At 46.2% G+C, this 25712-nt stretch overlaps 3 protein-coding genes across 11 annotated transcripts in view; 1 reads left to right on the top strand and 2 right to left on the bottom strand.

The window, feature by feature from the left end:
• Positions 1-1131: 1131 nt before the first annotated feature.
• On the bottom strand, positions 1132-8772 carry UCK1 (uridine-cytidine kinase 1). Its single transcript, XM_081848412.1, has 7 exons — positions 8552-8772; positions 7050-7209; positions 6045-6141; positions 5427-5569; positions 4001-4095; positions 2755-2803; positions 1132-2512 (listed from the first exon to the last, which is right to left on the bottom strand). The coding sequence occupies exons 1-7, from the start codon at positions 8693-8695 to the stop codon at positions 2325-2327; spliced, it is 876 nt and encodes a 291-aa protein (XP_081704538.1). The 5' UTR covers positions 8696-8772; the 3' UTR covers positions 1132-2324.
• A 4173-nt stretch (positions 8773-12945) lies between these two features.
• RAPGEF1 (Rap guanine nucleotide exchange factor 1) overlaps positions 12946-25712 on the bottom strand; it is a 112129-nt gene continuing 99362 nt past the window's right edge. For 7 of the 8 annotated variants that reach the window (XM_081846923.1, XM_081846921.1, XM_081846922.1 and 4 more), the window contains 9 exons: positions 25394-25486; positions 24418-24603; positions 23805-23889; positions 22633-22727; positions 20688-20766; positions 20001-20102; positions 18536-18633; positions 17923-18051; positions 12946-16962 (listed from right to left, as the gene is read on the bottom strand). In XM_081846923.1, coding sequence (XP_081703049.1) covers positions 16812-16962; positions 17923-18051; positions 18536-18633; positions 20001-20102; positions 20688-20766; positions 22633-22727; positions 23805-23889; positions 24418-24603; positions 25394-25486 — 1018 coding nt within the window. In that variant the 3' untranslated portion in view covers positions 12946-16811. Of the gene's footprint in view, positions 16963-17922; positions 18052-18535; positions 18634-20000; positions 20103-20687; positions 20767-22632; positions 22728-23804; positions 23890-24417; positions 24604-25393; positions 25487-25712 lie in introns of those variants that run through there. The other variant, XR_014152517.1, reaches the window with a different exon arrangement.
• LOC309333568 (uncharacterized protein) lies at positions 15473-16210 on the top strand (the record flags this gene model as incomplete). Of its 2 annotated transcripts, none has more annotated exons than XM_081847278.1 (2): positions 15473-15938; positions 16002-16210. In XM_081847278.1, the coding sequence occupies 2 exons, from the start codon at positions 15473-15475 to the stop codon at positions 16208-16210; spliced, it is 675 nt and encodes a 224-aa protein (XP_081703404.1). The 2 variants fall into 2 exon arrangements, with proteins under 2 accessions (XP_081703404.1, XP_081703403.1); XM_081847277.1 differs by having other exon boundaries at positions 15981-16210.

Raw genomic sequence — 25712 nt, 5'->3', positions numbered from 1 at the left:
TCCTATTGAGAGTATTTTGGGAGGACCTTCTCTTACAGATATTACAGAAGTGGCACCTATACCTGCCAAACATGGGTCTGCTCTGATTCTGCAAGCACTCCAACTCATCTCAAGCAGTGATAAGGAAACTGTTGCCTCCAGGTGTTTGTTGCCGTACCACAGATCCCATCAGCCCTGGCTCTCCTTGCTAGGGCTGATGGGACTGTAGTTCAGAAAACTCTGGAGGGTCAAAACTTACTCATGCCCACATTAGAAGCAGGGTAGTTTAGTCTCTGTATTGCAACAGAGAGTGGGAAGCAAAAAGGGCTGAGTTGAGAAGTAGGAATGTTGCCGTTTAGAGAAAGGCAGTATCATTAATTGCATTAGAACAATTGCTCCTCTAAGAGCATTGCTGATGCCTTTCTTCCTTGGCACTGTGTTAAAGCACACCTGAATACTCGAGACCAGCAAACTGTGGGCAAACTTGCTGATGATCAGTTAAGCAGGGGCATTTGATTAGCAGGACCTGCATTCACCTTAGTCCCTTAAGTCTTACGGAAGCAGTAAGGGTCCCCGTGTTGGTTTCATTTTTGTTAAATAAATCATGACACTGTGTAGTATGTCGTGTTGTTGTTCATCTGAGGTTGTATTTACCTAATTTTAAGATTTGGTAAGGAATAGATGATGATGATGATGATGATGATGATGTCTTGATATGTAAAACCACCAAATTCAAAGAGGGTGTACTTTCTTTCCCCCATGACTCTGTATCCCACCTTTTCCTCCAAGGAGCTCAAGGTGGCAAACGTGGTTCTTCCCTTCTTGCAGTGACTGGCCCAAGGTCACCCAGTGAGCTTCATGGCCAAGCAGGAATTCATACCCTGGTCTCCTAGGTCTTTAACCACCACACCATGCTGGACAGTTCACTGTCTCCTCGCTCAGCTGAACAGAGCCTCCATAAACCTGGATGGTTCCTGTTGAACAAATCCTGGCAACTACTGTATGATTAGCGTACTTGAAGCCAAGGTAGGATTTGCATCGACCATATTCCAATTGATCATATTATGGTGGTTCACACACACACACACACACACACACACACACACACACACACACACAATGGAGGAAGGGAAAAACAACTCAGTCATGTGCCATTTTTCCATGTTTTTTTATTTATTAACAAAGCCAAAACAAACCAACTAACTGAGTCAAACCTTGCTTTTAGAAAATGTAGAGCTGGCAAGGCCTCACTTTTACCACTTGCCTGGGGGTTAAAATGACTCTATAAAAACCACTGACCAGGTATTTTCCAACGTCAAAACAAGATCTCCGAACTTTGAAAAATGCCACCTGGTAGTGGCAGCGATAGCAGCACAAATGCATTTTAATACAAAAACATTTTAGATGAGGCAAACACTGTTTACTTAGTGGCGATTACTGATCAAAGAAGAATCTACCACTCGTTAAAACTACAAGTCAACTGGAAGCCATAAAGGGATGGATTCTGCTATTGCCCACAGCTGATCTCAGCGGTTGCCCTTGTCTTGCTGTATAGAGAGTGCAGAACTGCTCAGTCAGTTCTCTCTATGCTGGCTAGATGCAGTCTGTGAAAAGGCAGCTGCTTTATATTTAAAAACACACATCCTCCTAAGTCTATCCCGTCGTTACCTAGTGGAGTGCATAAAAACACCAAAGTTATCCCCTCCACCCCGGTCCTTGAGAAAGCACCATAAAATTGAGAGATAGAAGGGGGCAGGCTACCCCCATGGTTGCTAGAAGATAATGGTGATGCTGGATTTTTTTTGTACTAAAATGATTCTGGCTTTTAAAGCTAATGGCCACCCTTTTCTTCTTTCCCTTAGCAGAGAGACAATACGCGGCAGAAGAGAAATTGCACATCATTCCACATGGCCCTTTCCTTTCTCAAAATATTATGCAAAAGTCTTGCTTTAATGAAATGAATTTGCAGGGAGATAAATTTGACTCTGAAAAGCAGCCTTCTGGCTATCACTCCTGTGTCAAATTATATTGGGGGGGGGGTAAGAAATAGGGAACAATTTAAGCACAAAGACAATTTGCTTGCCTGTGGCAGACCCATTTTCTTTCCTAGAAAATTAAAAACCATGGCAGGCAAAGACTAGAGAGAACACCAATAAAAGGAGCACTTTTCTTTTTAAATTCTGGGGCAGATTTAGGTACTATCTGAAAGGAGAGAAACTAAAAACAGAAGGCAGTTTAAAACCACAGATTCGTCACCTCTTGGAAGAGAATATGGAGCACTGAAGGGCATCCATCCTTGGAACCGGTCAAAAGTCCAGCTGGTGTGGGAGGGGCTTCCGGCCACCTTAATGGGGGCGGCTGCTGGACTCCAAGTGGGACCGTTTGCCGGGAGCCAGCAGTGGGCTGCTGTCTACTTGCTCAGGGAAGGGCCTCTTGGAGGAGCGTCCATGCCCGTTCATCGTCCCACGCTGCCACTTGCAGAGGTCACCATTAAGAATGTCCTGGATATGCTGCACAATGAGGTTTATAGCAACTGCCGGAAGAAAGGCAAGAGGTGAGTGGAGGAAATAATTACGGGAAGGGGACAGAGATCAGTGGCAAACTAAGCACAGGGTCTGGCATCTACATTATTGCTAATTATTACAAAGGAATCGAGGGGCAGGTGGTGGAAAATTCCAGCTAATAACCATTTCAGAAGTCTGTGCATCTTCTTTGCCTGAAATGAATATACAAAATGAGCCTTCAGGAGCCTAGAACGGCAAAAATGCCTCTTACCCATGTTGTCCACTCCTCGAGGGATAATCACATCGGCGTATTTCTTGGTCTGGAGATAAGAAATACAACAACTGTGAGTCTATGAACAAACCTCCAGAGCTGCCTCTAGTGCCCTCTAGACATTGGTGGACTTCAACTCCCAGCATCCCTCAACATTCCCATTCTGGCTCAGTCTGATGAGAGCTAGAGTCCCAACCACATCTAGAGAGTTCCAGGTGAGGGAAGGCTGCTCTGGAGACACCTGACCTCTGCCTTTAGGGCAGGAAGGGAGCAAGGAGGCTAAATCCATGTGGACTTTGTGAAGACACTTCCTCTTGTTACTGGTGTCATTTATGACAGAGGAATCTTCCTCAGATCAGGTTACCGTTCCCTTCTGGGCAACCCTCCAAGAGCCACATTCCAGTGATGGGTGGGACCGGAGGCAAAAGCAGATGGGGCAACCTATAAATTTTACCTTTGTAGAAACTACCCTACTATAAAAACACTGATGCACTCAACTCCAGCACCCAGACAAGTGAGAGGCATCAGTGGAGTTCAGGGAAGCATTCCAGCCAGGGAAATACATGCTTTGCAGCAAGGGCTTTGAGAGATGTAGCCTGGGGGAGTGTTCTGAAGGCCTGACACGTCTGCAAGGCTTACAGTTTCCCAGGGCTGACTTTTCACAAGATACTTTGGAGAACACACCCCACCAGCCCCAGCCACCACAGCCAACAACCAGGGAGGGATGGGAGCTGTAGTTCAGAACATCTGGATAGCACCAGGGGTTGGGGAAGGCTGTCAAAGAGGCACAATTCTTTCTGGGATGCAAGAAGTCCCTCTGGGTTCCATTCCCAGGTGAGGCTTTGTCCCAGAAGAAAGCGGGGAACCACACAATTAAGCTCAGTGGAATAACACAATTTAGGGCACAGAAAGCCCCAGATCAGCATCTCCAGCTAAAATAAATAACCAAGGAGCAGCTGATGGGGAAAATACCTCCTCTCTGCTTGAGACTCAGGAAAGCTGCTGTCAAAATAGATACTACTGAGCTAGATGACCTAACAGTCTGACCTGGTTTAAGGCCACTTCCTATATTCCTAACATGAAGGGGAGGGGGAAGAAACCATAGGTTTGATTCCAAGCCAATGTCTATGAAGCCTCTCTTGAGACAGCCAGAGAGATACTGCGAGGAGGAAATGCTCCTCCACCAGCCTTCCATGCTTCCAAAATGGGCTTGAGAGGGAGGAGGGGGGATAAAAGATTCTGGTACCGGCAAACAGAACTCTTCGAAGGCAGGCTTGACAAACGTTGTGTACTGGGTCAGGATCTGCTCCAGGTCCCTTCCCCGCTTCATATCCCGGAGAACTACAGCCGGAGGAACCAAACAGGGCAGTTTAAAGAGACAAAAGAAAGTCTTTCTTCAAGCAGCACAGAATTACAACCACAGTTCAAGTCCACAAGATGTAGTGATGGCCAGCAACGTAGAATGCTTCAAAAGAGGACTGGACCAATTCATGGGGAATAATAAGGCTATTGATGGCTACAAGCCACAACGTCTATGTTCTGTGTTCCAATGTTGGTGACCATATATGCCTTATACCAGTTGCTGGGAATCACAAGTGCTGTTGGTCTCAGGTCCTTCTTGTGGGCTTCCCATTACGGCTTCTGGTTGACCATTACAGGATGCTGGACTAGATGAACGAATGACCTGACCCAGAAGGGTTCTCCTTATGTTCTTAGTCCAGAACATCTGGAGGTTGGGGAAGATGTAGTGATGTCCTCCCCCTTAGATGGCTTCAAATTTGTGGAGGAGAGGCTATCAGTGGTTATGAGTCACAATGTCTAGGTTCTACTTCCATGGTCTCCATTCTACTTCTCCCTAACATATTTAGAACATTGCTTCCTGTATACCCAAGGGATGAGGAACCTGCAGCCCTCTGGATGTTGTGGGACTCCAACTCCCATCAGTCTCAGCCAACATGGCCAAGGATCAGGGATGCCGGGAGTTGGAAGTCCAGCAACATCCAAAAGGCCTTAGGTTTCCCCATCCCTGACTGAAGTAGCAGCATTCGTCTTCAATGCCTCTGTTTAGAAGCATAGGGATGTGGGTGGTGCTGTGGTCTAAATCACTGAGTTTCTTGGGCTTGCCAATCAGAAGGTTGGTGGTTCGAATCTGCACAACGGGGTGAGCTTCCGTTGCTCTGTCCCAGCTCCTGCCTACCTAGCAGTTTGAAAGCACACCAGTGCGAGTAGATAAATAGGTACCGCTGCGGTGGGATGGTAAATGGCATTTCCATGCGCTCTGGTTTCCATCACGGTGTTCTGTGGCGCCAGAAGCGGTTTAGTCCTGCTGGCCACACGACCCAGAAAGCTGTCTGTGGGAAAACGCCGGTTCCCTCAGCCTTAAAGTGAGATGAGCACCACAACCCCATAGTCGCCTTTGACTGGACTTAACCGTCCAGGGGTCCTTTACCTTTTACCTTTACCTCTGAAGAAGCATTTCCTAATGAGAAAAGAGATCTTTTTTTTATCAGGGCTGGGGAATCTGTGACCCTCCAGATGTTGCTGGACTCCAGCTCCCATCAGCCCCAGACAGCATGGCCAATGGTTTATGGGATAGTGGAGGCAACATCTAAGGAAGTTTCTGACCCCTGTGGTAAAAGTGTTTAAATAAATTCCAAGAAACCAGGCGTTACCTCTCCGGGAGAGCCTGACATCTGAGTCCGTATCAACGAAAAGACGGAGATGAAACATGTCCCGGATATCTTGAGTATAGAATACCAGAATTCCCTCAAAAAGCACCACATCTGCAGGGTAGACCATAGTTGTCTCAGGCAGCCTGCAGTGGACATGACATGGAATGGCAAGATGTGGTTAAGAAAGGTCCCAGTGTGACTGTTCCAAATGCCCAGGGAGAACATCTGGAATGTCATGCTTCCTGTTTCAGCACTTTAGAATGCTTGAGGGGGCTGGGGATGTTTAGCCTGGAGAACAGGAGACCGAGAGGTGATAGGATAGCCATATTCAAAGAACTGAAGGGCTGTCACATGGAAGAGGGAGCAAGCTTGTTTTCTGCAGCTCCAGAGGGTAGGACCCAAACCAATGAATTCAAATGACCTTAGGAAGATCTTTCTGATGGTAAGAGCTGTTCACCAGGGGAACAAGCTACGTCAGGACGTGGTCATCTTTCAGGGATTCTTTAGCTGCGATCCCTGCAATTGTAGAGGGTTGGACAAGATGACCCCTGGGGTCCTTTCCAACTCTACAATTCTAAGACCACATTTTGCCCCCCAAAACAGGAAATGCATACTGACCTGGAATGGGTCACAAAATCGTATGTTGGAACCTCAACCGTTTGGCCATCCACAATATTCTTCAACGTCATTTGCATTAATTCATTGTCAAAAGCATCTGTGCAATGCAAAAAAATAAGGGTGGCCAAACGAAACTGGATCAGCAGCAGAGGCAGTTTCAGATTTAAGATGCACTGCAAGTCAGGCACTATGACGGTGGTACAAAAGCTGCTTCCACGCAGTCTGATCTCGTGTACTGAGGACCCATGCAGGCGATGTGAATTACTGGTCCCGTATCACAGCAGCAACTAACAAATAGGGCTTTTATTACCTGTTTGACAGGTGGGAAATGGAGGCAATTTCACCAGTACAAGGGGGCAAAAGCAGATGGTTCTGTGCAGTGCTAGCCCTGCTCAGAGTAGAACCACTGGAATGGATGGCCTTGACTTAGGTGCTTAAATTTCAGTGGGTCTACTCTGAACAGGGCTTAGCTGGCTGCAACATAAAGCTTTCTATGGACAGCATCTTCAAAGGCAAGGGGTTTTTTTTTTAAAAAAAAATACAGTGGTACCTCGGGTTAAGTACTTAATTCGTTCCGGAGGTCCGTTCTTAACCTGAAACTGTTCTTAACCTGAAGCGCCACTTTAGCTAATGGGGCCTCCTGCTGCTGCCGCGCCGTTGGAGCTCGATTTCTGTTCTCATCCTGAAGCAAAGTTCTTAACCCGAGGTAATATTTCTGGGTTAGCGGAGTCTGTAAACTGAAGCGTATGTAACCTGAAGTGTATGTAACCCGAGGTACCACTGTAAATGAATGCTGGGTTTAATTTTTAAAAATATAGACAATATTTGTTCCCAAGATTCTCCAGATCACAGACTGGAAAACACAAAGTGAGACTGCTGCTGGATGCCATAAGCATAAAATTGGGGGGGGGGGCAGACGTCCACTCTGAGGGAGACCCTCTTTCCCATCCATAGGACTGCTAAGTGTACTGTCTAAAAATTACCCGGCTGCCCCACTGGGTATACCTGGGTGATCAAAGTTGTACTGTCCCTTCAGGGCTTTTGCCTTCTGCTCCGTCGTAAGTACTTTATAGAACCGATCCTGGCTGAGGATAACGACTTTCCGCTGACGGTGATCCACTTCATTTTGCCCCACCAACTCCATGATTTTCTCACACACTGTCGACTGCCCAGGAGGAGGAGAATTTTGGAACACATCAGAAAAACAAACCCACCTACGCACGTGGTCGAAATTTCTCAGCCTAACATACCTAAAACAATGAACATAGCACTATAGTCCACGAAGGAAGAGGCAGATGTAACCATAAATTAAACTGAACAGAAGGAGAAGACCCTAGAAACCAGAAACTTTACAGTGCCTGCTTTATCATGCAAAGTAATGAGGGACTTGGGGGGATTTTTTCAGGGGAGAGCAGTGGTGGACCTACATTTTGGGGGCCTTGAAGCTTGAACTGTTATGGTGTGCCCTTCCCAACCAGCAACGAGGTCTGGGTAACCATTCTTATCTTCTTCAGTGGGTTGTTCCACAACAGATCACAACAATTTTCAAAGAAATTGTAACTACTGCACCTCACATTTTGATTAAAATTGCTGTACTGGATTATCTTGCATGTCAAAGTCACTGGTGTGAATAATAATAAAGAAATTCTATGCCTTATTGTTTTCTAGTTATGGGGGGAGGAAATGAAAAATAGGGAAAATTTGGGGTGTCCTTTTTAAAGAAAAAAAATGTAAGCTATGTGGACTAAACTCACCTCTGCGCCCCCTCTGAAGATTTAGTTTCAATAGTTTCATAATAGATCATCTCTCCCTGGAGACCTAGAGATGTGAGGATACACTGCTCTGCCTCCTTTCTTTTAGCAAATGTTTTGTGTCACTGGGGAAGTGGTAATTCTGTATTGATTTGTTTTGGATGTTCGTATGTGATGCCAATAAAAGGTTTGGTGATGATGATAATGGATCATCATCTGCCCCTGGATGGTGGAGCGGGAATCACAGGCAAAAAAACACTGTGGAGTAGGCACTAAAAAGTGTCAGACTAGGCCCTGGGAGAGATCAAGGCCCAAAACTTCCCTACTCCAGCCATGAAGCCCACCGAGTGACCTTGAGCCAGTTCCATAAGTGTCTCAGCCTAACCCACCTCACGGGGTTGTTGTGAGGATAAAATAGGGCGGGGGGTGGGTGGGAGAAGAATACACGTGACCCCCTTGGAGGAAAGATGAGATACAAACGTTAGAATAAATGCAATATAAGCATCACCATCATGATCCGGGACGTTTAAAGGTGTCAGGAGATATATAGGAAAAATTATCAGGGATTTGAAGCTTTTGCAAGAATCGCGCACAGGTTTTAACTGGTCCGCAGTGCAATGCAATGCAATCAGGAGAATTAACTCACATTCTGTTGCTTTGCTTGCAATATCATTATTTTGTTGTTTTTGCATTTTTATTTTGCACTCTGGCAGGGGCGCGGCGGCCCACGTAGCCAGGGAGCCCCCGCTTACCTACCTTGCCGCTGGCGGTGCCTCCGCTCACCCCGATCAGGAAAGGACGCGGATGCGGCCGCTCCGCCTCCCCGGCGCCCGGCAGGCTGCTGCTGTTGCTGTTACTACTACCGCTGCACCCGATGCCATTGCTGCCCGTAGTGGCCATGGCTTGGGCATTGCAGAAAGGGCCGGCCCCGTCTCAGATGCCGCAGCTGCCACTGCCCCAGGACGCACAGACTCCATCTCCCAGCAACCACAGCGCGGCGGGGAGCGCTCCGCCGGCTCACGGGCGGGCCGCGGGGCACGCTGGGAAACGAAGTTCTTTAGCCTCCTCCGGAGAGCTTGCGCAAAGTCGGTTGCGCACGAAGGCGGTAGTGATAAGGGGCGGGGCGGGGGCGGGGCTTTCGGGGTTAGGAGGCGGGGCTGAAGCTGGGAAGGAAGCGCAATAAAGTGCTGCAGCACAGGATAAAAAAAAAGTTAAATACTTGGAAATCCGAGCAACTATAATCAACCAAATTTTGTTCATTGCGCTGCACCACAAAAGGCTGAGTACACAGCATACATTTAAAGTGCATTATTCATTACCAGCACCAAGAATCCTGGGAACTGCAGTTATGGGTTTTGGGAATAGTAGTACTGTCAAGGGATTATCTACAATTTCCAGGATTATTTGGGAGGAATTATGTACCGGGTACTTTAAATGTATGCCATGTAGGCAGCCTAAGAGACTTGTCACATCTAAAAGACTAACAATTCACTTTAGCTTATGCAAATTGTTTATTAAATTTCTATCCCACAGTTCCTTTCAAAAGGAGCCCAGGAGTGGCAGAAATACTATTAAAAATAAAATAAAATATATTTAAAACCATTTGTAACATCTAAAATCATCCCTCATCCTCCAGCAGCTTCAGGGTTAACTGAATATCTGAATAGGACTCGGCAGCAGAAAGAAAAACAGCTAACCCCAAATCACATTCTGAAGCTGGGGCAGCAGTGGCAGAGCAAGCAGAATTGGAATGGAGTAACCATCCACTGAGCGCTGGACAAAAGCCCTTGCACCATTATGATAGGACTGGAAGCGCCTACACCTGTGAAACAACATGTGGAAGGCTCAGCCAAATGGCAAGCTGCACCTCCAGGCAACACCCAGTAGTGCAGGATCTTAGAGCGCCAGAGGAGGAAGTGGCGCTGGCCAGAGGAGGAAGTGGCGCTGGCCAGTACCCGAGAGCCTAGGTGAAGGGAACAAAGTTCCATATGGCACCTATGGGCAGATTGCAAGGGGAAGGAAAGGTGGTGCCACATAATATCAGTGCAGAGGATGTGGTGCTTCTGGGTGGCCAGCGCATAGCCCAGCTGATTTGTGAAAAACTGGGCACACCAGCCATCCAACAGGTAGCAGAGCCAGGGCTCCCCACCAACCCCTGGTGCCAACTCCAGGGGCCTTGTGGGCTTGTGTACCCACAAAAATGTTGCTGTGGTGCCCAGCCTCTGCCCCTGCTGCTGCTGCCACATGCAGCCTTACCTCTGGTGCTCTGGTGCTGTGGTGGTGACTGGGCTGAAGCCTGTGCCTCCATTGTGGGGCCTCTGTTGAGGCCTGCTGCAGGCATGGATGTGGTTCTGGGGTGGTACTGCAGTTGGCCTCAATAGAGGCTCCACAGCAGAGGCCCAGGACCAGTTGCTATTGCAGTGCTGGAGCACGGTTGTGCGCTGCGCATCATGATGTGGCAATGTGACGTCACACTGACATGACGGTGTGGTGCATGCAGAGTACCCACAGCGTGGGGCCGAAGTCAGTGCACCTGCTACCAACAGAAGGGGTAAAGTTTTCGGATCCACAGATTGTGAGTTAACACCAGGACAGAAGGTATGGGTTGTTTATCCCAATCAACTCAACCAACCTGATGAGATGATCAGTCAGAGCTACTTACTGCGTGGTAATAACTAACGCCGCTTGCCCAATTCATCTGCGTACATCTGTGTGCATTAAGGTGCAGGAATAACGGGATTCTCGGCCTGCTTAGAGGAAGCATAACACACTACCTGTGTCATACAGTCCTTTATCTTGTGTGTATTCTGTTCCCCATATTGTATATAACCAATTTTGGTTTTTTTTAATGCAAGCAGGTCATGGAAAAGGTAAACAAGCAATTGATGGACGCAACCCAATAAACTCTTCTGTGCATGAGCAGCAAGTTCCTTTCTAGAACCGAAGACTGATGTGACAGAGAACTGGAAACAGTCCTATTCCAAAGTGCAAGCTGTTATTGGGGGGCTGAGAGAGCAGAGCAATTAGTAAGATATGAAGGGAAGATAGTGTAAAGCCAAGGGGTGGAATGTGGTGGAAATGCAGAAGAATTGCAATTGAGGTGGTGTAGGTGGCCTTGCGCAATTCACCCTTCGTCTAATGCGGTGCTGCTGACTTCATTGCTTGCAGGAGCGCTTCTGTTCTTGGAGATGGCCCAGCTGTGGGTTAATTGCTTTGCTGGCCTAGATAATGGGTAGGCAACCTAAGGCCTGGGTGCCAGATCCGGCCCAATCACCTTCTAAACCTGACCAGTGGACGGCCCGGGAATCAGCGTGTTTTTACATGAGTAGAATGTGTCCTTTTATTTAAAATGCATCTCTGGGTTATTTGTGGAGCCTGCCTAGTGTTTTTACATGAGTAGAGTGTGTCCTTTTATTCAAAATGTATCTCTGAGTTATTTGTGGGGCATAGGAATTCATTTTTATTTTATTTTCAAAATATAGTCTGGGCCCCCACAAGGTCTGAGGGACAGTGGACCGGCCCCCTGCTGGAAAAGTTTGCTGACCTCTGGCCTAGATCGTGTCAGATGAAGGTAACCTAGAGAAAGGGAAGCTTTGCTGCAGTTCTAAACTGCTGATATGTGCAGCATAGCCTGGCCAGACTGAGATATACCGTAATTTTCCGTCCATAAGACGCCCCCATGTATAAGACACCCTTATTTTTGGGGACTCAAGAAAATGGGGGGGAGATGACACAGAGTTATTGAGCTTTTTTTAGGGGGGACTGCTGAAAATTGCTCACCTGCACGCATTCAAAACTACACCTCTTGTCTGTCCCCTCGCCAGCAGAAGCGGCCTGCGCAACTGCCACAGTGTCAGCCAATCAACACCAGCCATTGATGCAGCAACCAATAACACACCCAATAGTTGCTGACAGCCGCAGCAGCAACCAATCAAACATCCACCCCATGTGCTATCCATGTATAAGAAAAAACCCCTAGTCTTATACATGGAAAAGTACGGTACTTTGCTGCTACATCCCTGGGGCTTTCTGCAGCTGAAAGGAGGGTTTCTGCCATTTGTCTCATATTGTATCCTTGTGTAAAGCAGGGTCTGGTATTCTTGTGTCAAGATCCTTTGGCCTTTGGCCAAACAGAAAAGTAGCTCTGTTTTTGATAAAAATGTCTGGGCACATTTTTGCCTCCACAAAGGGAATGGCTTCCACCCCAACATGGGATGACCTTCTTTGAAGAACCGTAGCTCTCTGGTAGAGCACCTGCCTTGCAAGCGGAAGGTCCCAGCATCTATTCCCAGCATCTCCAGGTAGGGCTGCAAAACTCTAAGACCCTAGGAGGGTCCACCAGCCTCTGGCTCGTTTGTGCTGTGAGTCACCATTTAAATACTGCAGAATGCCACAGTAGCGCTATACTGGGTGCCCATGGGCACTGGGGGAAATTTAAAAATCAGCTCCCGTACATCACTGGGGGGCAGTGTTGCTGTCACCACCATGCAGATGCCTAACGATGGCTCAGACCGGAAGGAACTTTAGGACCCCAAATCAGACTCATTGGGCCATCCAGTTCAATACTGTCTACAATATCTGGGAGAGGCTTTCAGGCAGGGGGTCTCTTCCATTCCATCCTGGAGATGCCAGAGGTTGGACCTGGGACCTTCTGCATGAAAAACATGCACAATACCACTTAGTTGTGGTCTACTTTCAAAGATGAAGTAATATTCTAGTCTCTGTGGTCCTGAAGAGCTGGTTTTAAGTAGGGACCTGGAAAGCTGGCCTTATCCTGAAGCAAACTATTGGTCCACCCAGAGCAATATAGTCTACACTGACTGGCAGTGGCTCTCTGGGGTTTTAGGCAGGGGGACTTATCCCAGTCCTGTTTGAAGCTGTTGGGGATTGAATTTAGGACCTTCTGCTTGCAAAGCAGATGCTTACACCAGTGAGCTACAGCCCTCAAACTTTACTCAGGGACATCTTGATTCTGAAGCTGGCCATGGTAATTTGCCTACCACCTGGTTCTCTGGTGTGGGATTTCCCACTGTGGATCGCCCCACCTTCCCCCCATCTCCCACCAGGCGAATGGCCCAAACAGGCCAACCAACAGGAACCAGGAAGAGAGACATGGTAGACAAGCAGGAAACCAGACCAATGGGAGAAACTGGATTTGATTGTCACTTTAATCTTGGCTGACCAAGGCATGCACTGTAAAATAGGATGATATTCAAGGCCGGGTTCTTTAACCACATTTATTGTCACTTGTTTGAGTGTCTCCCTCGCCCCTTTCTCTTTAATATATAAAAAAGTAACAGGTTTGGACATTTTTACAATCAGGATTCAGGGTGGGTGGGGTAAACCATAAATATACACCATCAGACCGAGGGAGGCTGGTTGGCAGAACAGCAAAGTCAAGGAAATTTTTCAGCAAGCTTGAAAATGCAAGGAATGCCTCATCTTTTTTGAAGCACAGAGTCACAACTTGAACTGGAAAAAACCCCCACCACCGCTTCCTCCCTTTGCCCCCAATGCCTTCGCCCCCACCCCAATTTAAGTAAAACCCCATCCCTGCCAAGGGAATGACTGTGAGAGCACCACAGTAAATAGTGCTGAAATTAACACAAACCAACAGTCGGATTCTGAAGCTGGGTATTTTTTTGCAGTAAATGCAATTTTTATGGGTTCAAATTCCAGCACATATTTTTCTTTAAAAAGCTCCAATGCCTGGGGTTAACAATCATTTAAAACTCTCACCTGTCTACCCGCCCACCCAATTCTGAACGGAGCAAGGGTTAGAGGAAAGTCTGGAAGCCTTTGGTCTACAAATCCCATTACCCACCACCACCATGTAACCCCAAGCTGGCTACAGGGGCGGATGGGAATTGTGGACTGACAACCTCTAGCAGGCTAGACTACAACCGGTGGGGCGTTCCTGGCTCTATCCACTTACTCATGAACCAAGACACAGGGGCAGAGGCTCACCTAACCCTTCGCTCCCCAATGTGAAGTGCAATTAGGTGACTAATAGTATCATTCTGAAGCTGCCAGGGTATGAAAGCTGCAGATTCTGGTGAGGGCCAGAACCTCTCCAAAGGCGGTAGAAATGTAAGGACCTTTTTAGGTCCGCCTTAGCTGCAAGACTGAGGGCAAATAAAAAAACATCCAATATTTTCTCAGGGGGGAGTCCTTCACCAAACTCTTCTCACTCCAACCCCAGACCTCCTGATGTCCCTGGCAACTTGCACAGGAGGTTCACCCACGCATGCCCATCTGTGGCAAGTTGAAATGAAAGACACACACAAGGGTATAAACGGCAACATATTGCTTGCTGCAAAACACCCTTTAAATTAATAAAACAAAATAAAGTAAGATGAGCTGCACAGTATTACACTGGAAGATTCTGCAGAGAAGGTTGGGGCCAGGTGAGTAGTCTGCTTCTACCCAGTGGATTTCCTCCTCCCAATTTTATTCACAGGACAAGGAAAGAGATAGAAGCCTCTGCCTCAATAGATAACAAAGCCATTGGCTACAGTTAACAAACTGAAAAGCAAAAGTCATTCCCAAATCCTCGGCAGGCAAGTCAGGAGTCCACGTCTTGAGCCCAACTTTCAACAAATTGCTTTCAAGATTATTTGGCATCAAGAAAAAAAAAACTGCTCTGTTTAGGCCCCCTTATATTATATTAAAAAAGAGAGAACGTGAGCTGGTTTGGATTTAACAATCCTAATTTGCTAAACCAGCAGTGCATTGTGGTTTCTTTAAACTAGGCTTGGGGAACTTTTGGCCCTGCAGATGTTGCTGAATTACAGTTCCCCTCATCCCTGGCCACGCTTGCTGGAGCTGATGAGAACTGTCTTCAGGAACATCAGGAGACCCCAAAGTTCCCCACGCCTGCTTCAAAACCCAAAGCTTCCTGTTGACTCCAAAATGTTGTAATTTAATCCTTGGGCTCCAAATTTGATGTAAAAAACCAGAATTAAATCCTGACCACGGTAATATTTCAGCTGCAACAAGAAACTCTGGTCTAAAATAACCATGATGGAAGGGTCAAAGGCACAGGAGTGAGAAGGGGGCACAACACTCATTAAACCAGGATCATTATCTCTGAGCTGGCCCCCATATCAGCCGCAGCTCCTATGAAGGTGACCTGTAGCCAAGGAGATGCTTGCTTGTTGCTCAGACCAAGAACCCAGTGTGACCTGGAAGCTGTTTTATGTAAGGTGAAGACGCTGGACTGGTTGATTTCAGGTGCCACAGTGGTTAGCAGATTGAGATGGACAGATATGACTCATTTGGGGAAGAGAAATCCATTGGGAAGTTCTTCTACAGAAGCATCAATGAAATAAATGGAAGATGCAAAAGAGTGTTCTGATGCAGGTCTCTCCAACCCACTTAATTTGAGGCAGCTTTTCAACCGTTTTGCTCCAACTAGATGGCGCAACAGCTCCTCATAGATGTTCCCCCCCACCCCAAGTTCTCACTTTGATTTTTGACACCACCCCCATCTCAGCCTGATGCTTCCAGACAGCCAAGTATTTTGTTTGCTTTGTTTTCCTTTACGCGTTGCTTAGCACTTTGAAGTTTCTTCTTAAAAACCCCCACGGGCCACTCAGTCATGCATCCAAAGAAAAAGGAAAGGAAACTGATGATGTTGCCTAGAGGTTCGTATTTACAGACGGTCTCATTTTCTACATGTTTACTGCATTAACAGCTAGTACCATCGCTACAATAAGGGCCCCCATAGCGAGTACAAGGGGGTGGATGTCACAGAACCTCAACAATTCCAGATTTCCTGAGTCAAATAAGAGTAAAGAGATTCCAGGTGAACTTGGGGAAGATCCAGGTGAATTTGGAGAAGATCTAGGTGAATTTGGGGAAGATCTAGGTGAATTTGGAGAAGATCTAGGTGAATTTGGAGAAGATCCAGGTGAGTTTGGGGAAGATCCAGGTGAATTTGGAGAAGATCTAGGCGAATTTGGAGAAGATCTAGGTGAATTTGGAGAAGATCCAGGTGAGTTTGGGGAAGATCCAGGTGAATTTGGAGAAGATCCAGGTGAGTTTGGGGAAGATCCAGGTGAATTTGGAGAAGATCTAGGTGAATTTGGAGAAGATCCAGGTGAGTTTGGGGAAGATCCAGGTGAATTTGGAGAAGATCCAGGTGAGTTTGGGGAAGATCCAGGTGAATTTGGAGAAGATCTAGGCGAATTTGGAGAAGATCTAGGTGAATTTGGAGAAGATCCAGGTGAGTTTGGGGAAGATCCAGGTGAATTTGGAGAAGATCTAGGTGAATTTGGAGAAGATCCAGGTGAGTTTGGGGAAGATCCAGGTGAATTTGGAGAAGCGGTGTCAGTGGTGGACATATTGTCCAGAGGGCAGCTGCCCATCTTGTTCCTTTTCCACATTGGTGATGGGGGCCATTTGATTGATTAAATATCCCTGTAAACATGTAAGACTTTGCAAGGGTAGAATGTTACTTCACTCTTTTTTCCTTTTTCCTTTTCCTCCTAGTGTCTGTGGGTGGGGAAGTATTGTGAAAAATGGTTCTCCTCGGTTATGACCTTGATGGCAACCCATTTTTCATCCCTCACACATGCTAAATGCCCATTGGGCGAGACCATGGGCACGTCAATACATGGCTCAACGCAAGATGCAGCAACTTCACTTCCCTCTCGTCGTGTTGCAGTGCGAGGAGCGCAAGAAAAAAAAAGTTCAGATTTGGCAAAAGTGGGAACACTCTGGCACTAAAAAACAAACAAACCCTGACCCCTTTTCCTGTGTGCTCCCTTTTTCAGGCAGAAAAGCTCATCTATGGCACTGAGGAAGGAGAGCAGGACACTGCTTTGGTGACTCTCCCCTGCGGCCTGATGGGAAGGAAGCCCACAGATGCCGCTGAGACAACTCAACCCCTGGGCTGGGCCCAGGAGGGGAGGAGGTGGGGGGATATGGCCCGGTCACAGGTCCAAGTCTCATAGCTGCCGTCTGTGCAGGCGCCCAGCGATCCTTTTGCCCATGGCCTTCATTAGCTTCCCGTCTAGGTTTTCTCCTCCCTGTCTGTCTTCCGCCTTGTGATGTTTCGAGGCTTGATTTTGAGCGAAAGTTCCCACAAGGCCTCCTCCGCCAGGTGGTCGCTGAAGTCATTGAAAAATGAGATGATGTCATCATTCCGTTTGATGTCGTAATGCCTGAAGCAATGAGAGAGGGAGAGAGAGAAAGAGAGAAAGAGAGAGAGAGAGAGAGAGATGTTTTATAACAGAAAGTGCCGCTTTATTCAGGACTGCCCCCTAGCTGGAAGCCAAAAGAATGCAATGTTCAATTCACTGCCTTCCCACCCCAAAAGGCAAGGCTCACTGATATAACCAGAACATAAAAATTCTGCAAGCCAAGCATCCAAAATCCTGTGCTAAGAGAAGTCAGATACTGTGGTCTGTATAAATTGGACAGATTCACCTAATTCCCCTCCTTCACTATCTTCCTTGGCTGCTTCTGAGGGTGCAGTAATTGTCTCCAAATGGTTAGGCTAAAATAAAAAGCTGGTTGGTTCTCTGCCTGCCCAGTGGTATCCGTTACAAAGCTACTATAGACATAATCCCGTAAATGTCCACAACACAACAAGCAGCCCGGTGCATGGGGAACGTGGTGCCCCCACACATCAAGAGGTATTTCCTGTCTTCCAATATACATGCAGGTCCTGCTTACCAGCACAATGCATTTCCTGAAAATTGTTAGACAAGTGCTTGCATAACAAGTCCATGATTTCCATTGATTCTTATGGGAACATTTCTAATCCATGATCTCTCTCTCCCCCCTCCCACCATGGCTTCTTCCTTAAATGGCTGCAGTCAACCAGCAAAGAGACAAAAGAAAAACTCTCCTGCTGTCTGATTTGTCCAATCTCTCTCCCTGTCTCCATGGCTTTTGCCTGAAAATGGCTGTTGGTGACCAGCAGCAAAGTTGTGGCTAATAGTTTCTGGCTTTAATCGAGTGGACAGTGAAGTGAAGTGTAACTCTCCACCCCCCACCCTTTTATAAAATGCCAGTCTAGACAAGTTTCTTGCTCTCTGCTATAGTCACACATCGCATGCTCCTAGTCCTCAAGTGTTCATAGGTGTGCACAATGCAAGAGAGAAGTGGGTACCACTTACACTTGCTGGAAGCACCTCATGCTGTCCAGGATGTTGAACTGCTGCCAGCGCTTGGAGAAGTTGACTTTGCCATCAATGTAGTCCGGATTCCCCAAGTGGACAAAGGTCAAGTCTTGCAGTATGAGACCTCTGGAGAGAAAGAGATGTAGAAGTGGAAGATGAAGGCCTTCTGCTATGGTTTGAAATGACAAGTGTGTTCACATAGGTCTATTAATATCTCTGGGTCCGACCCAGAGGGCAGGACTTCAGTTACAGGAGGATAGATTCCTGGTGAACACCAGGAGAAATGTTTTGATGGGAAGAGCAGTTTTAAAAGGGAACTGTTGACCTAAAGCAGGCGTGGGGAGCCTTTGGCCCTCTGGATGTTGCTGAACTACAACACCCATGATCCCTGGCCATGCTTACTCAGTCTGATGGGATCTCTGCTCCTGACCTGGAGGGATAGTGGTCTCTCATTTGCTGTGAGAGATTCGGCCAGCCATCTGTTGGTGATGACCTTCCTCTGGACTTCCCCAAACTGAGCAGCAGGTGAGGTGGACCAGATGGATTGCAAGACTCCCCTTGCAGCCAGCAGTGAAACCCCAGAGAATGTTTGTCTGTGTGAGCTACTCACAAGTAAGGTATGCAAGGCGGCTCCACCTCTGAGAGGGCAGCTCGGTATGCCCGGAAGGAGGAAGAACTGTCAATCAGAGTGCAATACTCAGCCAGACCCTGGCAGGAGACACAAAACATGAAGACACAGCATGAATTGTCTGAGAGACTGAACACATTTGGATGCTCCACAAATCCAGGTGGGTCAGAGGCAAAAGATGCACCTCTCTGTATTCTGCTATGGGACACAGAAGAATCTAGCACCTCAAGAACCTCATTCCGGACAAACAGCAACAAGAAAGCAAGTGGCTATTAGCTCTCATGGTTGTGGTGAAAAACTTAAGGGCACACACTTTACTACGCAGTGTTTCCCATCAGCAGCTGATGACTGGTGGCAGCCCGTCTTGTTACTGCAATCCACTGGAAAGAAACTCAAGAACTTGCACTAGACAAGAGATACCACCTTTTATGGAATAGTGAGATTATACAGGAGAAATCACGCACATTCCAAAATATTGACAAGGAGGATTATCAGCACCAGACTCTTTTCAAATGGTGTGCACTCTTTCATTTCTTACACAGCGAGTGAAACTTTCTCTTCACAACTGTCTGCTCAAGCTTGGAATATTTGGAATTACACCTGACTGTAATATGCGGTGTTCTTCTCTTTCATGTATGCTGAAATTGTGGTGATCCAAATGTTTAATGTTTGGTTTGTTGTTTTATAATGTGGATGGCAGGAACAGGGAAATTGCTTAATTTGGTTTTTTTTAATTATGGTTTCCTCCCTTCTTCCCCCACCTCACTCCTTCTTTCTCCCTTCTTTCTTTTTCCGTTTTGCTCTTCTCTTTTGCTATGCTCCTGTTGTCATTTTTTATGTACCGTCACTGTTGAAAATATTATAAGCTATTTACCAAAAAAACAAACAAGCCCAAAACGAGTTGACAACTGGCAGCAGAAGGCATTGAGTGGTTCCTTTGAAAAGCACTGCCTTTAAGGCAAGGTGTACATGTTAGCCAATGCAGTACCCTCCAGATGTGGTTGGGCTACAGCTTCTGTCATCCCTGGCTGGCTAGGCCTGATGGGGTGGTGGAGGAGTCTAACAACATCTGGAAGGTTTTGTTCATACAAAACATCTTCATCTGCTTCAAGGAGCAAAGACTGAGCTAAAAGTACCAGGGAAGAGCAAAGCGGGAGTGAGCTCCTCTGTGGTATGCAGAGTGTGGCTTCTGAATTTGGCTAGACAGCTGACTTTACCTTTTGCAATCCCACACAGAGAAATATTAGTAGAGTAAAAATAGCAAAGTTGCTTATTTTAGGAAGTGCATTAACTTGGACAGAAAGGATTGTAGTTTTATGCTAACTAACTAGTCAAGAGGAAACAAAGGCAGCCATGCTTGCTCTTTGTTCTTTCTAGTGCTGGACTTTTAACTTTTGGAAACATAGGACGAAAACATTTTTGAAAAGATATATATTAAAAAACCGACCTCTGAGGTTTGTTTCTGCCACTCGAGCCTCCGGATGGGTGCTGAATCCAGGGCAGAGAGTATAGCCAAGTAGGAGTTGAAGTTGTTGAGCTTTCGTAAGTGCTGGAGCAAAACGGAAAAAAGAGGACGAAGGGTTGGAGGTGTTCCAAGGTGTTCTGGGGTGGGGGGAGAAGGTGGCAGTGTGGCATAGTAGTTAGAATGCTGGGCTTGGGCCTTGGAGAGACAAGGATTCAAATCCCCACTTGGGCAGGAAGCTCACTGGGTGGCCTTGGGGCAGTCACTCTGCTGCTTAGCCAACTACAAGGTTCTCCTCACAATGTTATTGTGGGGATAAAATGGGGAGGGGGCAAACCACGCATGCTCCTTGGAGGAAAGGTGGGGTATAAACACATGAAACAAAATGAAATGAAAGGCCACTTGTCAGGGCAAAGGGTTGGGCTGTGGGCAGATGTAGAACTTCCTGGAATCTGGTAACACCTTAGTCCTGGAACTGTGGATCCAGGTGAGTCTGCTTTGGAATTTGGACCTGCCAAAATTCGCAAAGCATCTCCAGTCTGACCCACACAGGTGTATCCCTAGATCGGGCTTCAGCCTTAGGCTGTGACATCACTGAGGTTCAAACCTCCAAGTCTCTGGGCACTCACAATGATGGTGGTGGTGGTAATAGCAACCCTTTGCAGGACTTACCTTCATGATCTTTATAAACTTCAGGAGCAACCTCTCTCGGTCCTGGGCTTTCTCCTGCTGCATAATTATTGAGCGGACCCTGTGAGTTTGCAGATTGGGAGAGATGCAACAACGCAGCCATCAGGATTAAACAGTTCAAGCAGGTTTCTGATCCAGGAATCCCTGCTGAGCTGCTAAGCGCTGGCTGAAGCACCAGTAATGTTGGCTTCCTGATTCATCTTGGCTGGTAGTCCTGGAAGACCTGCCCACTGCCTTGCAGGCCTTTTTCCACCTGGCCTGGGAGGGCAGCGTCCTGACTGTCTCCAGCTACAAAAGCTGAGGCTGTGGAACAGAATCTTGGGCTGTGGTGCCATTTAGGGTGTTTGTTGGGGATGGGATTGTTGCTGGTGTTGCTGTTAATTTTTTGGCTCTTATGATTCTATGTGGAAATTGTTAAATTTGGTTGTTTTGTTTACTGTTTGTTTTTGGTGTTTTGTTTATTGTTTAAAATGATTGCTCTCTTGCGCAAAAAGCTTTCCTCTCTCTTTCTCAATGACCAAGAAACATGTGCACCTCCTACACACAGGAACTAATCTGCAGCACTCACTTTCAGAACAGCAGACAGTGGAACACATTTCTTGATGTTTGTGAGTCAGTGCATTACATTTTTCCTAGCAGGGATCCCAATGTCAGCCTTGTCCTATTTCCCACCACCACCCCAAAACCTGGCAGGATGAGGAAGGCTATGTCGTCCCTAGCAACCTTTCCTGAGGACTAGTAGATTGTGCTAACTCAAAAGGCGGGTTGATTGGTGAGAGGGGAAAAGGCAATTTCTAAGGGAAGGGCTCAACATTATATGAAGAATCAAATGAAGAATCATAAATTCTTTTTCCTGTTCCCTTCTTTCTTTTTTCCTTTTTCCTGTAAGCTTTCTCTACCTTCCTGTCCCTTTCTTGTTCTTCTTTCCTGGCCTGTGTTTTTATTTAGATTAGCTTTGATAAAAAAATATTTGATATTAATTTTTGTATTCCTTTTTTCCAAATTTTAATAAAATTTATTCAAAAAGAAAAGAAGTATTGTCTACACTGGCTGGCAGCCGCTCTCTTGGGTTTCAGAAGAGGGACTTTCCCATACCTTCAGATACTGTCGACTGAACCTGGATTCTTTTGCATGTAAAGCAGACACTCTGTAGCTGAGATATGAACATCAGCCTGGGGCCCTCCAGCTGTTTTGAACTACAACTCCCATCAGCCCCAGGCAGCAGGGGCTGATGGGAGATGTAGTCCAAGGCATCTATAGGGCACCTAACTGGTGATGGCTAGTCTACACTAATTGGCAGTGACCCTCCAGGACAGGATTTCAGACAGAACTCTTTCCCTATCTGAAGACGCTGGGGATCAAACATAAGATCATCTATGTGCAAAGTGCAGGCTCCACCACCAGAGCTATGTTCTTTCTCTCAAATTAATACAGGTGTGGGAAGATGCAAAGTGCTATGGTGGGAGGGTATGAATAAGCCGGATTCGATTTCATGGGGAGGAGGATGTTTTGCCTGGAGATCACATCTAGCATGGCTTGGTGTAGTGGTCAGAATGCTGGAATGTTGGCCAGTCACTAGCCTACCTCACAGGACTGTTGTGAAGATAAAATATAGAAAGGAGAGGAAGAACTGTGTAGGCGACCTTGCATTCAGAAAGGTGAACTGTAGTAAACAGATAAACAACACTTCATGGCGCTACTCTGAATAAAAATGAACCTCTTAGACCTCCAAAGCCTGCCTCTTGTCAAAAAATGTGAGCCACAAACCAGGGACTTCCTTTGTGCATTGCTCAGAACCGCAGCCCTTCCTGTGATCCCTCAAAATACACACACCCTCTTGTCATCAATGCAGCTTCCCCTCCCAACAAAATTTGCAACTCCGAAACCAGACAGGAAGTAAGATTTGTTGCTCTTTTGTCTTTCTTACCAGTAGGACATGTTATTAAAGTGCTCGGTGAATTGTGTCAAGTTGGGGCTTTTCTCTTCATTCTGCTCTTTTGCCCAAAGCAGAACTTCAGGGATCTGCAAAGGAAAAAAAAAAAGGTGACAAAAGTGACAAAAGTGAATTGTCCCTTTTGCCACTGAAAACACAGATACGTCCAGGGAAGGGAGGGCTTCCCCTTGACACTGAGAGCTGCCCAAGCTGCACTGTCAAAATGTCTATGTGTGCAACTGCTTACTTGTTTTATAAATATTCAGGAATCTAGTAGGACAGTTCCAACTATACATAAAATGGTTTGGTCTTTCAAAGGTAAAAAAAGGATCAGTTGAAGAATGGATAGATGAATGAAGAAAAATGAAATGCAAATCCAATTCATGGAGTCAATGGTTTTGATGACAGGTTATAGGAACAACAACAATGAATGCTGCAAAGGGAACATTAGTACTGTATTTTACAGTAGACTGCATGTTATGTTAAGTGGAAGATTCTTAATTCTATATGTAGAATAGGACGTATGCTTTAAAGAAATGGAATCTGAATCTGAATCTGAAATCCAGCTCAAGGTGAGAGGAAGGCTAATTTATATTAATACTTTAATCAATATTACTTTTGCAATAGTTTGGTATGGGGAAGAAGAAGAAGAAGAAGAAGAAGAAGAAGAAGAAGAAGAAGAAGAAGAAGAAGAAAATAATATATTTAAAAAAGAAAACTGTGTGTGTGTGTATATTAAAAAGCTGCATCCTGCCCTGGAAAAGTTGTTTGGGAGGGAGGCCAGCACACATCACATCTGCACCATATATTTAAAGCACATCTATCCCATGTTAACAGTCTTCTGATTCCCCAAAGCATTCTTGGAAACAGTAGCTTAGCCCTTTCAGAGCTATAATTCCCAGCACCCTTAACAAACAACAGTGCCCAGAATTCTTCGGGAGAAGCCATGTGTTTTAAATGTTTTAAGTGCGAATGTGACCCCAGGAACCAGAAAACTGTGGAGTTAGCAGGCAGCCACCTATGAGTGGCGCTTTGGGCTAACAGGAGCCTTTCACCTCTTCACAAAATGTATTTCTTGTGGGACAGTGGCTGTTCTCCCTCTAAGTACGGTTTAGGTGCTTCTTCTACAATAATACAGGCTAGCTCTGACATGTTGTTTGGAATACCTCAATTTTATAAAAGAGCTCTGCATCCAGGAGGGTCAGTTGTTCTGCTATCTCATGGCTGTGGAAATCGTGGAGGGTCCCTGGTCTGGACAAGGAAAGAATGAAAAAGGTGATACAGAAACTCTGGAGTGTCTTAGTTTGCTCTTCCTTTTTAAGCCTCCCCAAGTTTCAATTCATTTTAGTTGCAGAGGGAGGTTTGCACATGTATGGTGACATCTCAGAAACTAGTAAGATAGGATAAATATATAGGTGCTGCCGCCAGCTTCCTGAACTTTTTTAGCAGGTTCCCACTCAATGGGACTGCTTTCCTGTTGACCTAAAAGTACTCCAGAGTAGTGAGGAAAAGAAATCATACACAATAATGTGGGCACCAAGAAGCACGTCAAGTGTGGTACAATTCACTCCAATGAACTGCAAGTATTGCATTCTACTTTGGCACTGAATACTTGCAAGAAATTATATATGAATTAAAACAATTTGAACCTTGCAAGTGCCAGACGTTTTGCAAAAGAAATTTGAGCAAATATACTTCACAAAGACTTTGGGATCCTTGGCTTGGGATTGGGTTCCCCCCTACTTTTGAGGTCAGAGACCAAAAACAGCACCATCTCACCTGGCTGCCACCCATCGAGCTGCAAGAGGTTTGATCGAGTTGGTGTATCGCAGCATTTTCTTCTGATCCACTTTGTCAAGGATGTTTTTGCGCAGGACTCTGGCAAGGCTGAGCTCCCCATTGCAGACCAAGCGGAACACAAGGTCCATGAGCAGCTTGAGGATCTCCTCCGTCAGCTCCACCAAACTGAGAAAGAAAATGTGTGAGAAACCCAGGGCAAGTCCCCTTCAGCCAGTATATATGTACATGTGCTGCACTCACCCACACCATTTATAACCAGTGCTTTTTACCCCAAAAAGCTGTCTAAAAAGACATGGCACGCGAGGGAAAGAGAGGAGGTAAAATACAAGCACAAGGTCCTGAATTTACAGCCAATATCAGAGGCAGACTTTTGGGGGGGGAAATTGAAGGAAAAAATATATATCAGAGGCTGACTTGCTTTCAATAAAGAGCAAAAATACTTCCCCTCACCCCCAACATCAGATCCAGGAGCAGAGCTGGTGACAATCTCTAGGCCGGCTCCTGCCATGGTCATATTTAATGAAAACTCTTCATTCTGATGATGTGAGTTTTCGCTTATTTTTAAAAAGGCACAAAAACCAGCTGCTAGTCCTCATGATCACAGCAGAAAAAGTTCTGTTTTCTGCATCTGTTATGAAGCATGGTGCCACTTAGGAAAGCAGCTGCTCTTATCATCTGCCCCAAAATCTGTGCTGTGAAGCAGCTAAATGGTGCAGATCTAATAACTTTTCTATTGTCTTAATGCATGTTTAATGCTTTGAAAAATACATAAAGACCAGCAGTAGTGGTGATTGGGTTGCAGTAGTTTCTCATCAGCACGAACTGTAGGGACTTCTGTCCATTGCCCTGGGTAACCTTGCAAAGGGAGTGAGGATAAATCTCTTCCATGTGGTGCAATGATTGGCATTTCAAATCCATGCAACTGTGATTAGAAAGTGAGAAAAAACTCGCTCACCACAGCTCATCCACAACTCGGACCAGGACGAAGAAGGTGTTCTTGCTTACTCGCTTCTTGAAGGTGTCTGGACAGTGGCAGAATTTCTCATATGTTGAGGGGCAAGTTAAAGGACTAACATGACATAGCTGAGTTGCAGGGACCAAACCAATGCAGAACACCTTAAGGCACCTTACAGTGAACCCTCCAGTTGTGAACCTGGGTGGGCAGCCTCAGGGAGAAGTATTAAACTCAAGCATCACCAACCTGTTGCCAGTCCAGATGACACAAGACTACAACTCCCATCACCCCTGGACATGCTGGCAGGGGATAATGGGAG

Source organism: Podarcis erhardii, assembly GCF_964252035.2.
Source record: "Podarcis erhardii genome assembly, chromosome: Z".
NCBI lineage: Eukaryota > Metazoa > Chordata > Lepidosauria > Squamata > Lacertidae > Podarcis > Podarcis erhardii.
Note: the sequence above shows the minus strand (reverse complement) of the source record. Positions and strands in the feature narration are given on the sequence as shown.